We start from the raw sequence: 16,348 nt of genomic DNA on the forward strand, positions 1-16,348 counted from the left end.
GAGACAGTGAGATTCTGGGGGAACGAGAGGAAAGGAAGGATACCTCTGAGGAGGTGTAGCTGGTAGTGTGACTTCTTGGAGACGTCTGATATGTGAGGAGAGAAGGAGAGTGTGGAGTCGAAGATGACCCTGAGGTTTTTTGCCTTGCAGGTAGGAGCAGGAAGAGGGCCAAGAGAGGCCGGCCAGAGAGCTGCAGGGAAGGAGGGAGTGGGTGTGCCAATGAGTAGAATCTCAGTCTAACTGGCATTAAGGCAGAGGTCATTGGCGGCACACCATTCCTGCATAGCAGAGAGACAGTCCGAGATGAGGGAAGGAGAAGAGGAGGTCGAGGGTAGCCTGAAAATGAGCTGGGTATCATCCGCATAGCACTGAAAGTTGGGGCAGAGAGCGGCGATGCGGTGGGCAAGGAGTGCCAGATACTGACAAGCCAGGGAGATAGGTTAGATCCCTGGGGGACACCACAGGTAGAGAAAAAGATGTCAGAGAGGAAGGACCCCAGTTGGACCTGGGAGGGTCGATTGGAGAGGAAAGAGGTCAGCCACGCCAGAGCCTGAGCAGCGATACCCAGGTTGTCATGGAGACAGTTGAGCAGGATGGCATGGTTGACAGTATCAAAGGCAGAAGAGAGAGGGAGAAAAATGAGAACACACAGAGTGTTAGAGTCGAGGTTCGAGAGCAGGTCCTCACAGATGTTCAGGAGAGCAGTTTCCGTGCTTCTGGCAGCTCTGAAGCCAGACTGATGGTCATGAAGACTACCAACAGATTCAGCATGGAGATTAAGCTGGGAGATGGCCAGTTTCTCCAGGAGCTTGCCCAGGAAGGCAGTGATGGAGATTGGGCGATAGTTAGCCGGGCAGGAGGGGTCGGAAGAGGGTTTCATAAGAAGCGGGTACACAAGGGACTGCTTAAGGGGGGATGGGAAGACTCTGGAGGCGAAGGAGTGATTGCAGAAGTCAGCCAGGGCACGAGCCAGGGAGTCAATGTGGTCCTTGATAGTTTTGGAGGAACAGAGGTGGACCTGTTTTGACGAGACTTTCATAGATCGGACTTGTCTGGAAACCTTGTCAGCAGAAAAAAGGGGAAAGGCAGAGAAGGAGGGAGGAGGGGAGGCTACAGATGGGCAGGAGGAAGAGCAGAGAATAGAGGGGGGGTGATAGGAGGAGAGTGAGGAGAGGATGTCCTGAGTTTTTGAAATGAAGTGAGAGGCCAGAAGAGGTAGAGACTGCAGCAGGGTTGGCCAGCTCCTTGCAGATTTTAAAGAGTTTGGCCGAATTGTTAGATGCCGCAGAGATGCGGGCTTGGATAAGGGCTCTTCTTGGTGAGAACGGAGAGCCGGTATTGCCTTTGGAGCAGGCGGCAGGCCAGTTTGTCAGAGGATGACCATGAAGCACGCCATTTCCTCTCTGCCACCCTGCACTTGCGTTTTAGGGTGACAAGATCCGAGTCATACCAGGAGTTACATTTGGCTTTGGGCTTAAGGCAGATTCTCATGACAGGGGCAAGGATATCAAGAGCATCAGATATAGCAGAGTAGAGAGTGGAGAGGGCTGTGTCAGGGTGGGAGTCAGGGTGGGAGTCAGCCGAAGGTGGGGTAGGGGGCGAGAAGGTGGCGGCGAAAGCCTCAACTGACACGCGCTTCATGGGTCGGATGACCGAGAAGGAGGGTGGCAGTGATGAAGGTGGCTTTGCCTGAGGGGTAGGGAAGGTGAGGTGGGAGGATAGGAGAAAGTGATCACTCCAAGAGAGAGGAGTGGAGAGAGGGAAAGGTCAGACGAGATCAGAGCATCAAGAGTGCGCCCTGCAGAATGAGTCGGGCCAGACGGGAGAATAGAGAGTGAGAGAGAGTCGCACAGGTCGCGAAAGAGTCCAGAGGGGGGACAGGAGGCATCCAGGTGGATGTTGAAGTCTCCAAGAAAGAGGAGTTGAGTGGTTGAAGACAGGAGAGAGGAGGAGAGGTCCGCCCATTCAGAGGGGAAGGAGGAAATTTGACTCGGTGGCCGATAGATAGTAGCCACGGTAAGGGAATGGCTAGGAGAGAGAGAGAGAGTCGGCAGACAAGGCATTCAAAAGAGGAGTAGGTCTGCATAGGAGTGACAGTGGCAGGAATCCACTCAGGGAAGGTAAGGTCAACACCCCCCCAGCACGGTTGGGCCTGGGCACAGAGAGGATCTTGTAACCGTCAGGTAGGAGTGTGTCAAAGCTGGTGACAAAGATGGCCGTGAACCATGTCTCAGTGAGACCAAGGACATCAAGGTCCAGTTCCTCAAGAAGGCGACAGATATCAGAGGAATTTTGACGGTAGAACGAGAGTTTAGAGTGGCTATGTGGAGAAGGTTGCCAACCTTGAAGGACTTCCGGGGAGGGGTACAAATCAGAGGTACGCCCTTCGGAAGTGAAGAAGGAGCAAGAGAGGGGGCAGGGAGGGAGGGTGGATGCAAGGTAGCCGAGGACAGAGGGGTGGGGGGCAGCAGGAGAGGAAAGGAAGTTGATGAGGCGCGGGAAGCGTCTATCAAAGAGGTGAAGGTTGGCCTGAGGGCCTTGGACCAAGACAGTCCCTTTAGGCACTCTGACCATTTAAAGTAAATCACTAGGACCCATGGTGTGCCCCACAGCACAGACCTACATCCACTCAATCCTATCCGTCCGGTCCATTCACGGACAAGGTAGACCTCACTTCAGAGCCCACCTATAGTAATGACACTGTCCCTTCAAGAAAAGCGGACTGGAGACACAGATTGGCCCATGTAGTATATAGTGGTGACACTATCCCTTTAGGAGAATTGGGCTAGTAAGACTACAAAAAGTAGGATGTACAGACACACTCCCCTTGTTAAAGTGTTTGAAACTTCCACAAAGCTAGTTGCAAAGTTTTAGAGAAAATACATTCATGCAGATCCACCCTTATTGTGCTTTGATAAAAAGATACATTAAAAAACACACTGTTTCCATTGTCGAAGGTGCTGCGGAAGGGAAAGCCCACATTAAAGGCCGTGAGAAGCTTTCCTTGAGACGTGTGTACCGAGGCAGTAAACAATGTTTGTAATCCATTGTCTACCATCAGCCTCTACACATGCAAGTAACACAGCGTTTCAATTTCAACAGGGAAAAGCATTTCATCCCCACCCGTCCAGGTACTTGCGATACAAAATGTCCATTTCATTATCCTCTGACCACATCCACACACACGCCCACTTAACACCTTTACAGAGATTACCAGTGTTGGTCTTCCCTGCTGAAGAGACATGGGTAGTGGACACTTCTTAGACAGATTTTTCCAGCAGAAGGGAAGATGAAGCGAGCTTCAAAATGGCACACAGGAGCCAAATACAGGCTCGGCCTGGCCCCTACACCTCAGCAGGTTCAGGTGGGAAAAATGGAGCAAACCAATCCCAGCCCCAGACCAATTCTAGAACACATGTGCAGACACACAAAAACAGCTAGAATAAGTGGAGGGAGCCCAGGGCTATAAAAACTGACAGTGTGAATGTTTGGAGAAGGATCCAGAGGTCAGAGTTTGCAAACAATTGGCGAGAGAAAGGAGTCCGGAGAGGAAAAGGCTGGAGGAAAAGGAGGAACTTGCAGAGGAGCAGGAAGTTTGACACCGGAGAGGGAGAAGGATGTTTTTGGAGTTAAGAGAGGAGGTCACTGAATATCAGACATTGGTGTTTGGAGATTTAAGGGAGGAGATTGGAGAAAATCAGAAGGTGCTGTTTGGAGCATTAAGGGAGACATTTTGAGAAAAGCAGAAGAAGACTGTTGGGAGTGTGGCAGGAGTTGGTCAGGGAACATTAGACGGAGGAAATAGGTGAACGTTAGTGGAAGGTGCTGGAGCAATAAAGGAGAGTTTGAAAGCGAAAGCAGGCAGTGGGAGAAGTGCCAAAGGAAAATATTAGTGGAACTCAGGAGGCGGTTGAAGTAGTAAAGTAGGAGGTGGGTGAACCTCAGAGGAAGGAAGGAAGCCGGAGGAGGCAGCCGTAGACTTCAAGGGAGTGTCAGAATTAGGAGTTTAAAGGCTAGAAGGAGGTGCTTGTAGAAACCATAAAAGCAATGGCAGGAAAGTTAAGGGAGGAGGTTGGGGAGTGGTAACAGGAGGTAGAAGAAACAGGAAGAAATCAGGTTGGAAGGCTCCGGCTGTGGAGACAGAATGCCAGAACAGGGAGATTCAGGAGGGTGTGGCTGGCCCAAGACAAGGGGGAGTGGGAAGACCCAGATATCAAGGCACAGCCCCATGGCAGCTGGAAGCACAAGGATGTTGCATGGCATAGAGGAGAGCCTGGACAAGAATAAGAGTAGAGAGGGGACTCCAGAGATAGATTGAGGTGAGGGTAAGACATATCTCTGGGTATGGCCCTAGTGTGGATACAAATCTAAGCTACTGAGCTTTGCTTTCCTCTCATTCCGGGACCTCATCCCTGGCCCAGATAGTCAAGGTGACAAACCTATTTCTGTCAAAAACCTGGAAGGAAACCAGAAGGTCCAGAAGAATAATCCATGCACAAAGTAACCCTTCAACCGCACTACAAAAGAAAAATTGGGAAACCTGGGGATAGAGTGGAACTCGAGGAGTCTAGAGCGGAAAGGTTCAGGAACACCATAAACCCTCAATGAAAGAAAGGTTTAGATATTTCTCAGCAGGAAATTGGGAATTCAAGAGAACTACGGGCCCTGGCTCGTGGACCCTCTTGAGCTTACTAGTTTGAAGTTCCCTGACTGAACAGGGCAGAGGTCATGGAATTTTACTTTTGAATTGACTTACCCTCATTTGTTATTTTGGCCCATCATGTACACATTTATTCCTAAATAAAAGAGCACTTAGAAAACATGTATCTGTCTTGGTCTCATTTCTGATACAGGTCACCTGCAAACACTGTGAACGTTGATTAAGAAGAATGTTTGTGGAGAGACTGTAACCTGACAAACAAGTTAGAGGGTGACCGAAGGCGTCTGAGGAGAGAGTTGTTGATGCCCGCTCCCGGGGAGCCGGTTCAAGCCCGGCGTCCCCGAAAGCGGACATCCAGTCCCCAAAGAAGGACCCAGCAACCCCATATAGGGGCCCTTTGGACAGTGTCCTGGCGCCTATGGCGCCAGGCTCATTATGGGAATGCTTGGGTGCACTTACCTGATGCAGACCATGCTGCAGGATCCCGGCCTCCTTGAGGCCTGAAAGGAACTACTTTACCTGTGGGACTAATTTACCATCCGGGCGTGGTCGGGGAAGGATACATACCTGATTGGAGGAAGGATACATACCTGGAACTTCTTCCAAGGCTATTTAAACCCCACCCGAACAGCCACACGTGCTTCGCGTTGTTCTGCATCTAGCAGCTGGACACTCACTGTGTCTGCTCCTGCATCCTGACTTCTGCCACGCCTGCCAGCATCCTGGATCACCTGCAAAGGAAGAGAAGAAGAGAACAGAAGAAGGATAAGTCCTTACCTGCTAAATCTGCATCCCGGAGACATCTCGCCGACAATCCTGAAAAGGAAGTCTTTAATTTAAAAGCTCATCGCGTCGATCGCTGCAGCGCCGCATTCCACTCACCTTTACAGGGCGCCTCCATGTTCAGCAGCGATCATCCGGATTCGCAGTCACGCCCCAGCGCCTAGGGAGAAAAACACCAGAACAAAAGGTGAGAGAGAGAAGGGAATAAGGAAAGCTAAATCTCCATGTTAAGACTTACCTGTTGATTCATTCCCTCTTCATTTCGGGTCCGCGCCGCATCCTGGCATTTCCGGACCCCGGCCCCTAAGGGGAAAAAGAGACATCAGCGTTAATGAGCGAATGAAAAGACATTACCAAAAAAACGCTCATTAAAGACTTACCTGATTTCTACAAGGATTTCACCTCTCATCTCGGGTCGGTGCCTGTTCCCCGGCATTCCGTACCCTGGCCCCTATGGGGAAAAAGACACTAGCATTAGTGCATTAATGCATGGACACAAGGGGAACCTCTTATCAAAAAACTTACCTGGAAGCCAAGCAAGTTTGGTTCTCACCAATCCGAAAATCCAGTGAAGTAACTGGATACCAACACGCCCCTGCATCAGAAGCAGGATGGAGAGCTCGTCCTTCCAGACCCTAAGGTGAGACGCCACGAGAAATCACAGAAGGGTTTCAAGAAGGGTGAGAGGGGAAAGTGGGAGGCCGATTGCATTACCCCGCAGACAGTTAATCCCCTATTTTCGGCTACAGAAGGATACTTCTGCGAGCCAGACAAGCCAGATTTGGGGGCCCGGTCCAGTCCGTCTTCCGAACCCTGCGCATCAGCTTAGAAGAGGTCACAGCAGCGCGAACCATGCCAGCGCCTCCGTGGGAGTCAGGTGAGCGTAACAGAATGCGAAGCCTTCCTACAAATTCCCACCCAGGCGCTATGGAAAGTTCTGAGACTGATCAGTTGGCCCAATTACTGGGGGAATTACAGGCCAAAGTACATGCCGCTCGTCAAGAGACTAATGCCCTCAGGAGGGAATTAATAATATCAAAGGAAAGAACTGATGACCTGGCCAGACAGCTTTTGCAAGGTCAAGCTGGGCAAACTCCTCTACCCGGTTCCGGAGGGAACCCCGCTCCTGTGGTTTCCAGTAACCCTATGCAGATTAATCTACCTGGAAACATGCCGCTGGCCCCACCTGAACGCTTTGCTGGGGACCCCAAACCATTCGGCGTATTCATGAATCAGTGTCGTTTGCACTTCCTATGCAGACCTGGGGCCTTCCCTAATGATCAGACTAAGGTAGCCTTTGTATTGTCATATCTCAGCGGCTGCGCTGCCGATTGGTCAGTTCCACTGGTTACTCAAGATGACCCGATTCTCCGTGATTTTCAAAGGTTTCAAGCAAGCATGGAAAGGTTATTTGCTCAACACTCTCAGGGGCAGGCTCTGGATGACGAACTTCTATCCCTGCGACAGGGCAATCAGGACCTCCTATCCTATATTGCAACCTTTAATAGACTAATTGTGGAAACGGGATGGCCAGAGGATAAAAGAGTCACGTTGTTTTATCGAGGCCTTCGCGGAGAACTTAAAGATGTCTTGGCCCAAGTTGTAAATCCGCCCCAAGAATGCACAGAGTATATAGACTTAGTGGTCCAATTGGATCCCAGAGTTCAAAACAGAAAAGCAGATCGGTCCAGGTTTGAGACCCGGGTGTTGGTCAAGACCCATGCTAATCCCAAGGGAGTTGATTTCTCTGAGCCTATGCAAATTGGAGGGGTTAAAGGACCCTTAACTCAAAAGGAACGTGAAAGGAGGCAGCAGTTAAAATGATGTCTTTATTGTGGGAATTCTGGACACTTTCTACGAGATTGCCCGGCAAAACCGCCCCGAAAGGCGGTAGGAGCCGCTGATAAAAACCATGAAGACTCTGTTTCGGGAAACGTCTCCGCCCGACAAGTGTAGGGGTCCGCTTGCCGAGCTTGAAAACTAACTCTCAGACCTCGCATTTCATTGTGCCAATGGTTCTCGTAGATCCAGAACAGCCTAAGCGGTTGCATGCAATAAAGGCATACATCGATAGTGGGGCTATTGGAAACTATGTGGATCGTGAATTGGTCTCTAGGATTAACCTCCCTCTCCGTCCTAAAACCAGCAAAGATGTCATCACCACAGTCGATGGAACTGAAATTGCCTCTGGACCGGTAACACATTCCACTACTGAGGTGACTCTTATTGGTCTCGACGGCCATCGGGAGGGTGTTGTGTTTGATGTAATCAAGGCTCCACAGTTTCAGGTTATTCTTGGAATCCCTTGGTTAGAGACACATAATCCTCAAATTGATTGGCGAGCTAAGAGAATAACCTTCCCGGATTGTACACAAACCTGCTACCCAGAAAACCTGAAGATTAATCTAGCATCTGTAACCTCTGTCTCCATGCAACTACCTCCGGAATACCAAGACTTTCAGGACGTCTTCCAAAAGGAACAGGCCAACACGTTACCTCCTCAAAGATCGTACGATTGCCAAATCGATCTGGTGCCCGGTGCACAACCCCCTTGTAGCAGGATTTATGCCCTTACCGAACCTGAGAATCTGCATTTGAGACAATATTTCGATCAATACCTAGCTAATGGTTTTATTCGCCCGTCAAAGTCCCCGGCATCCTCGGCTTTGTTCTTCGTGCCCAAAAAAGAAGGAGACCATAGAAATTGTATCGATTACCGCGCATTGAACCAGATAACGGTTAAAAACCGTTATCCTCTGCCTCTGATCCCTGAACTCCTTGACCAGGTGAAGGACGCTTGCATATACACCAAGTTAGATCTCCGGGGGGCTTATCATCTGGTACGAGTTAACGAAGGCGACGAATGGAAAACTGCCTTCCGTACTAAATACGGATTATTCGAGTACCAGGTGATGCCTTTCAGATTGTGTAACGCGCCGGCTGCCTTCCAATACTTCATGAATGATGTCCTTCGGGAACTCATCGATGTTTGTGTTGTCGTATATATCAATGACATTCTGGTGTACTCCTCTTCGGCATCTGATCACAGAAAACACGTCAGGGCAGTACTTGAAAAACTGCGCCAACACAAACTATTTGCTAAATTGGAGAAATGTGTTTTCCATACCACAGAAGTCGAGTTTCTAGGTTTCATCCTGACACCCAAAGGAGTCCGAATGGACTCAAGAAAAGTGGATGCCATCCTCAAATGGCCATCACCTAGCTCTGTAAAAGGGGTTCAAAGCATGCTCGGCTTTGCCAATTTCTATCGCAGGTTTATCCCGGAATTTTCACGCGTGGTACAACCCATTACTGCACTCTTGAGGAAAAATAAACGTTTTGAATGGCCTGAAGAAGCCGAGCAGGCCTTTCAGGATTTAAAAGCTAAGTTTACCTCTGCACCTATATTGAAACACCCGCGTCCAGATCTCCCTTATGTCGTCGAGACTGATGCATCCAGCCTAGCCATGGGAGCTGTCCTGTCCCAAAGAGATCCCGAAACCAACCAACTGCATCCCGTAGCATTTTGGTCCAGGAAATTCTCGGCACCCGAGGTTAATTATGCAATCACGGACAAAGAACTGTTAGCCATTAAGTCCGCTTTTAAAGCCTGGCGGCATTATCTGCTTGGCGCTCGACATACCATCACAGTGATCACTGATCACCGGAATTTACAGTATTTGAAAACCGCCAAGGCTCAGTCATCACGGCAGCTCCGATGGGCTTTGTTTTTCGCCAAATTTGATTTCGTGATTACCTATCGACCTGGCTGCAAGAATGGCAAAGCAGACGCCTTATCCCGAATTGGAATGAGAGAATCTGATACAAACTCAGAACCAGTACCAATAATTCCCGAACAGAGGATTCTAGGCATGACTTTGTTACAGACGCTTGAAGACATTCAAGCCAGAGTGAAACAACTCCTGGACCCTACAACCTTACAGGAATGGATACAAAAGGGATCAGACTTTACCATAGATAATGGTTTACCTTATTTCCAAGGACGCTTATTCCTGCCACATAAGGAATTACACGAACTAGTAATTTCCGGTTATGATACATTAATAGAGGGACACCCCGGTATTGCCAAGACAGAGGAAAAGGTGAAACGACAATTTTTGTGGCCCTCTTGGCGAAAAGATGTTAAAACTTTTGTGATGTCCTGTGGTGTTTGCGCCCAAAATAAAAGTCAAAAGAAAAGACCAGCCGGTCTCCTTCAATCTCTAGACATACCACCAGCACCCTGGCACACCCCATCAATGGATTTTATTACGGACCTGCCTCCTTGTTCGGGGTACAATACCATTCTGGTAATTGTGGATTTATTTTCCAAAATGGCCCACTTTATTCCTTTGAAAGGTTTACCTTCAGCGTCTGTCCTAGCCAAAGAATTCCTCGAAAAAATTGTTCGGCTACATGGATTCCCATCTACACTAATCTCTGACCGGGGAAGCCAATGCATTTCCCACTTCTGGCGCAAATGTTGTCAAATGGCGCAGATCGACGTAAGATTATCGACCAGTCACCACCCTCAGACCGATGGTCAGACCGAGAGGACAAATCAGACCCTTGAACAGTACTTACGGTGTATGTTACAGCAATCTGAAAGCAACTGGAAAGACATTCTTTGGATAGCCGAATACGCATATAATAATTCGGTACACTCTGGAACTGGCCACAGTCCTTTTTATACTTTGTTTGGGCATCACCCTCGAACCTCAAACCTTGACTCACCTCAGAACCTCAGAATGCCTGCAGTAGAACATCTGCATTCTACAATTACCCAAGCCTTCAAAGAGGCACCTATGCATTTACAACAAGCCAAGAGAAAATACAAGGAGAATGCTGATCTACATCGGAGTGAAGCACCTCCGTATCAGATTGGGGATCAAGTGTGGTTAGCTACCAGACATTTACCACTCAAAGGGCCTCGAACTTTTAACCCAAAATATCTGGGACCTTATTCTATTACGGCAATAATTAACCCAGTGGCTGTTAAACTTGATTTACCAGCTAGTATGCGAATTCACCCTGTTTTTCATGTGTCACTTCTGAAACCAGTGGTACCCGGAACCCGACTACTCAAACCTCCAGAACCTATTCTAATAGATGGGGAGCCCGAATTCGAAGTGAAGAACATTTTAGACTCAAAAATGTTTAGGTCAAAACTGTTCTACCTAATTGATTGGAAGGGGTACAGACCTCAGGAGAGGTCGTGGGAACCCAGCAACCATGTGCATGCACCTCGATTAGTCAGGAAATTCCACCGACTCTTCCCAGACAAACCAAAACCCCCGGAGGGAACAACCTTGGGGGGGCCTTGGGGAGGGGAGTGCTGTCATGATGCCCGCTCCCGGGGAGCCGGTTCAAGCCCGGTGTCCCCGAAAGCGGACATCCAGTCCCCAAGGAAGGACCCAGCAACCCCATATAGGGGCCCTTTGGACAGTGTCCTGGCGCCTATGACGCCAGGCTCATAAAAGACATCAGTCCTGGCGCCATAGGCGCCAGGCTCATTATGGGAATGCTTGGGTGCACTTACCTGATGCAGACCATGCTGCAGGATCCTGGCCTGCTTGAGGCCTGAAAGGAACTACTTTACCTGTGGGACTAATTTACCATCCGGGCGTGGTCAGGGAAGGATACATACCTGATTGGAGGAAGGATACATACCTGGAACTTCTTCCAAGGCTATTTAAACCCCACCCGAACAGCCACACGTGCTTCGCGTTGTTCTGCATCTAGCAGCTGGACGCTCACCGTGTCTGCTCCTGCATCCTGACTTCTGCCACGCCTGCCAGCATCCTGGATCACCTGCAAAGGAAGAGAAGAAGAGAACAGAAGAAGGATAAGTCCTTACCTGCTAAATCCGCATCCCGGAGACATCTCGCCGACAATCCTGAAAAGGAAGACTTTAATTTAAAAGCTCATCGCGTCGATCGCTGCAGCGCCGCATTCCACTCACCTTTACAGAGCGCCTCCATGTTCAGCAGCGATCATCCGGATTCGCAGTCACGCCCCAGCGCCTAAGGAGAAAAACACCAGAACAAAAGGTGAGAGAGAGAAGGGAATAAGGAAAGCTAAATCTCCATGTTAAGACTTACCTGTTGATTCATTCCCTCTTCATTTCGGGTCCCCGCCGCATCCTGGCATTTCCGGACCCCGGCCCCTAAGGGGAAAAAGAGACATCAGCGTTAATGAGCGAATGAAAAGACATTACCAAAAAAACGCTCATTAAAGACTTACCTGATTTCTACAAGGATTTCACCTCTCATCTCGGGTCGGTGCCTGTTCCCCGGCCCCTATGGGGAAAAAGACACTAGCATTAGTACATTAATGCATGGACACAAGGGGAACCTCTTATCAAAAAACTTATCTGGAAGCCAAGCAAGTTTGGTTCTCACCAATCCGAAAATCCAGTGAAGTAACTGGATACCAGCGCGCCCCTGCATCAGAAGCAGGATGGAGAGCTCGTCCTTCCAGACCCTAAGGTGAGACGCTACGAGAAATCACAGAAGGGTTTCAAAGAGGGTGAGAGGGGAAAGTGGGAGGCCGATTGCATTACCCCGCAGACAGTTAATCCCCTATTTTCGCCTACAGAAGGATACTTCTGCGAGCCAGACAAGCCAGATTTGGGGGCCAGGTCCAGTCCGTCTTCCGAACCCTGCGCATCACCTTAGAAGAGGTCACAGCAGCGCAAACCAGGCCAGCACCTCCGTGGGAGTCAGGTGAGCGTAACAGTTGTAGAAGGGTAGCACACTGACGATCAAGAGACTGGAGAGTATTCTACTGAGAAGATACATCCTGGCACTGTTCATTTAATTTTGATAATAAAACTCACAAAACCAAAACATTTCTTGGTCTACTTTAAAGTTTGCTGTGACAATTTGACACAGACTCTTTGATTCATGTCAATAAATTAGCAATGCATGAAAGAAAACAAATGACACACTGGTAAACAGCTTTGAGAATGTGACAAATAGGTATGAATTTGCAAAGAGAAACCCTTAAATTGCAGCATCAGTCTGAAATTGCCCCGATTTCAAGAATCTATGTCCTGAGTTTTGCACACTACTACCCAGATCGCAAACAAGACACTTCTTCATTGAGCCACTAAAACAGCAAATGACAATTAATTTCCTGATAATCATGATAAAACGTCCTGTGGTCAATCATCCTATCATTTTCTTCTGCTAAATAACTACTTCAGTCAGGTATTAAAACAAGAAATAAAAAACCTTTAAAGAGCAACTTTAATGAGCTATTGTCTTAATGCTACTTTGAAATCAAAGCTCTAACTGTTGTTCTTTTAGGCCGATATTCTCAGATTTAAAAGTTGCCAAAACTCTTGGAAATGAGGCTGACCTCTCAAGGACCCTGTGCTGTGAAAGGAAAAGTTACTTATCTGTGATAGTACCTTTCCAGTGTAGGTAATCCTTTTTAGATTCACCTGCTTAGACTATTCCTCTCCTTCAGGGAGGAACAGAGATGGAAAATTGGACTTGAAAATTATAGATCTCCAATTGTTGATGAGAATATTGCACTGGCATTTGAGTGAAAAATCAAAGCCTCACCCTAAACCAAGTGCCGGCACTTTGTCGTGGGTTTTTGATATTGATATTTTATTTCTATCACGCTCGTACACAAGTGTTTCAGAGCGCGACAAGGCAAGGGAGGGGAGCAGGGGAGAACAAAAAACAACAATCTTACTAGGCCCAGTGACATTGAGAACACGCAAGTGCATGGGAGAGAGGGAGGGGAAAAGTGCATGGAAGGGGTGAGAGGTGGAACGTGCGGAGTAAAGGAGAAACAGATAAATAAATAATAAATAAATAAATACATAATAAAGGCAACAAACAGTGGTGGTGCAGCCAGCAATTGGCTAGTGCTGGGTTTAAGGCAGCAGAGAGGGTAGGTCTGAATAAGTGCAGGAAGAAAAAAGGGGGGGCTGTATGGGTACAGATACAGACCCTAGTGCAAGGGGTGACCCGGAGGCAGTGCAGGAGGGTGGCAGGGTGAGTATGTACCAGGGCCCGGAGGACAGAGGGTGGCCAGGTACACAGTGCCAAGAGAGAACAGATCAGTAGGGGAGGGGGTGGGAGCTAAGTCAGAAGCAAAGAGGAAGGTCTTGAGGTGCTTCCGGAACCAGAGATGGTTCTCTTCAGGTTTTAGAGTGGCAGGCAGGCTGTTCGAGAGGGAGGCCCCAGCCGAAGACAAATCTACCCCCAGCTTGTTTCTTTGAAAAACGACTGACCCTGAGGCAGTTGGAGGTAGAAGAGTGAAGAGCTCGAGAGGGGAGGTATTTGCAGAGGGATAGTTGAAGGTATTTTGGACTCAGGCCCCAGAAAGCCTTGTGGACAATGCAGAGGGTTTTGAATTTAATCCTTGCATCCACTGGGAGCCAATGGAGAGATTTCAGAGCTGGAGAGGTACGATCCCAGGGCTTGAGGCCAAGGACAAGTATTGCAGTCCTGTTCTGGATTAGTTGCAGAGGGCGGAGCATTAATAATCATTGAGAATGTGGCCTTAATAATCAGTGTTTGTGGTGAGTGAATACCGTATAATTGTGATAACTGAAGTCTCACATGAAACTCGCAGAGGGTTAAAAACGTGTGCCTTACCTTGAGACAACAAGCCTGGCAGAGAAAGCCTTCGATTGCCTTCTCCCGACTCCTCCTCTCGGATATCCACTAGACTGGAGCTTTTCTTGCCCTGCATGGATTCCAGTCTCACTTGTTCTTCGCGGCTATCTTTCAGGCCTTCTGGTGCAGAGGTAAGGCCTGCCTGGGAACCCAATTCACATGGTGTGTAGTAGCTCATTACTTTCTTCAGTGACAGAGCACCAGCTTCATATGTCGCCGCCACCCTTACACCAACGGCAGAAGCACAAGAGACAACCAGACTGTTCAGACCCAATGGAGTCATCACTGATGGACTACGGAGGCTTGGATCTGGGTCCTCCTGTGGAACAGAATGTCCGTGTCAGATATCCACTGTGGTAACAAGAGGTGTACAGCACAATCATATAAAATTCTAACTTAAGTGCTGGAGAACGTTTTAGGTATTAAGACAAAAAGGTAATGTCATACTCTAAACATGTTGATTTCCTCAATGTAATCATTTGCTGAAGACCTCCATAGTGGCCCTTTCAAAATGTGAAAGAATAAAGAACAAAACAAACCAAGCATTTGTTTATTTACATCATTTTCACAGTACTCTCTCCTACCATCAAATCCAGAAGTAGATGCTCAAAACAATTTTGCAAAATTCAGGAACGTAGTAGACATAACATAAACCCTATCCACCCTATCTGATGCTTGCAGCATGTTTTCTTCTGCTGACCTTGGGATCAGAACCATACTGTGGTTACCATTCCCTGTCCTCCTGCGAGCTTGCTTACTACTGAGCGCAATACTTTGTCCATAATGTCTTACTTTGATTACTTTTTAGAATTAAAAAAATATACAATCTTGATAATTATGAACTTCTTTCTAACCACATACACTGATTGGCTTAGCAAGGCATGAACGCGCCTTCCAAACTGGTCACTGCAGACTACCAGCATAATGCTCTTCTGTTGGTGAAACATGCATGTTCAATTCCTGAGAGCTCTGCAATCTCAAGTCCACTGTGCACCTGTGTGCGAGCACAAAGAACAAAGCCGCCCGTTACTTCACCTCCCCACAAATTCATGTGTAGCGGATCGACAAACCACCTGATTCGGTAAATGAATGTTCACATGGTAGTTTTTCAAACACAGGGGTTGCTTGGGATATATGGGATTATCTGAAACACAACTCGGAATCTTTCTCTGCAAACAATCTAAACTAAAGTGTCAGGATGGGTGAAATCAGGGGACGGCTAGAAACGTTTGTCCTGGGGGACAGTACAATTTAGTGGCCCATGGTGGAGCATCCAACCCCACAATACAGCAGCCCCAACCACATTCAAAATGTATGCGATGATTTACCCAGGATCACAAAATTATGTGTGGCGGAGCTTGGATTCTGACCCAGTAGCTCTAGTTCCAAATTCTACATTTCCTCCCACAAAAGAATCCCACAAAAATAAATTGCCGGGCAAGTCAACTCAATAGCAACCTCTTCCTACCTGCATATTCTCAAATGTACATACATAGTGCATTTTCAGTTATTATGTTGTTGCTTCTTGGAGACCTAGGTATCATGGAAGCTCTATCATGTATCAACAGCTGATGAGGATAACCCTCCTTTGGTGAAATGGGGAAGTATAGATTTGGGATCAGGTTTCCTGGATACAGAGTGAGCGCTTTGAAACACTTGCCTGTGTATAGGCGCTATAAAAATAAACAATACCATACCAATGTGGCAGTAGGCTACACTCCTCTCATTGCATCATTAGTTTTAGACCAAAGTATAGAAGTGGGGAAGCCAGAAAATTCATTGATAAATCTGAGCCAAAGTCAAGCCAGAGGTCCTGACTTTGCTTCAGGAGACAAACAGAAGTCTGGCCTTCCCACAACACAACATAACATAATACAACAGAAAACCAATAACAAACTCTACCATACCAGTGCCCAAGCACAATGCCTATGCTTGGGATCCTGCCCAAGCATCAATGTGCACTATACAGGTATTTTATTCTTCATGGGGCAGCACTATAGACTATTGAACCATATTAGTGAGACTTTCTACAAAGCACACACATAAATGAACCACTGCCGGGTGATCCCAGTTGTGGTGATTAAGAGAAAAAAGGTGGAGGGAGGTTTATACCTCCCTCCACCTTTTTGATGCGTGTCAAGTGGGAAGTAGGATGTGAGCCGTGGTTTCCTGTTTCCACAATTCAGACAGCAGAGTAGACTACATCTCGCTTGTTCAATCTTCAGTTTTGTAAACAGTATAACCTAATGGGAAGAATGCAGGGACC

The 16,348-nt window shown here is 47.9% G+C and overlaps 1 protein-coding gene across 8 annotated transcripts in view; it reads right to left on the bottom strand.

Annotated features, from left to right (window-relative positions):
- ALS2 (alsin Rho guanine nucleotide exchange factor ALS2) overlaps positions 1-16,348 on the bottom strand; it is a 1,241,906-nt gene that overhangs the window by 923,811 nt on the left and 301,747 nt on the right. For all 8 annotated transcript variants that reach the window (XM_069615500.1, XM_069615498.1, XM_069615499.1 and 5 more), the window contains one exon: positions 14,062-14,401. In XM_069615500.1, coding sequence (XP_069471601.1) covers positions 14,062-14,401 — 340 coding nt within the window. The remainder of the gene's footprint in view (positions 1-14,061; positions 14,402-16,348) is intronic.

Source organism: Ambystoma mexicanum, chromosome 9 (assembly GCF_040938575.1).
Source record: "Ambystoma mexicanum isolate Mex_15411 chromosome 9, UKY_AmexF1_1, whole genome shotgun sequence".
Taxonomy (NCBI): Eukaryota; Metazoa; Chordata; class Amphibia; order Caudata; family Ambystomatidae; genus Ambystoma; species Ambystoma mexicanum.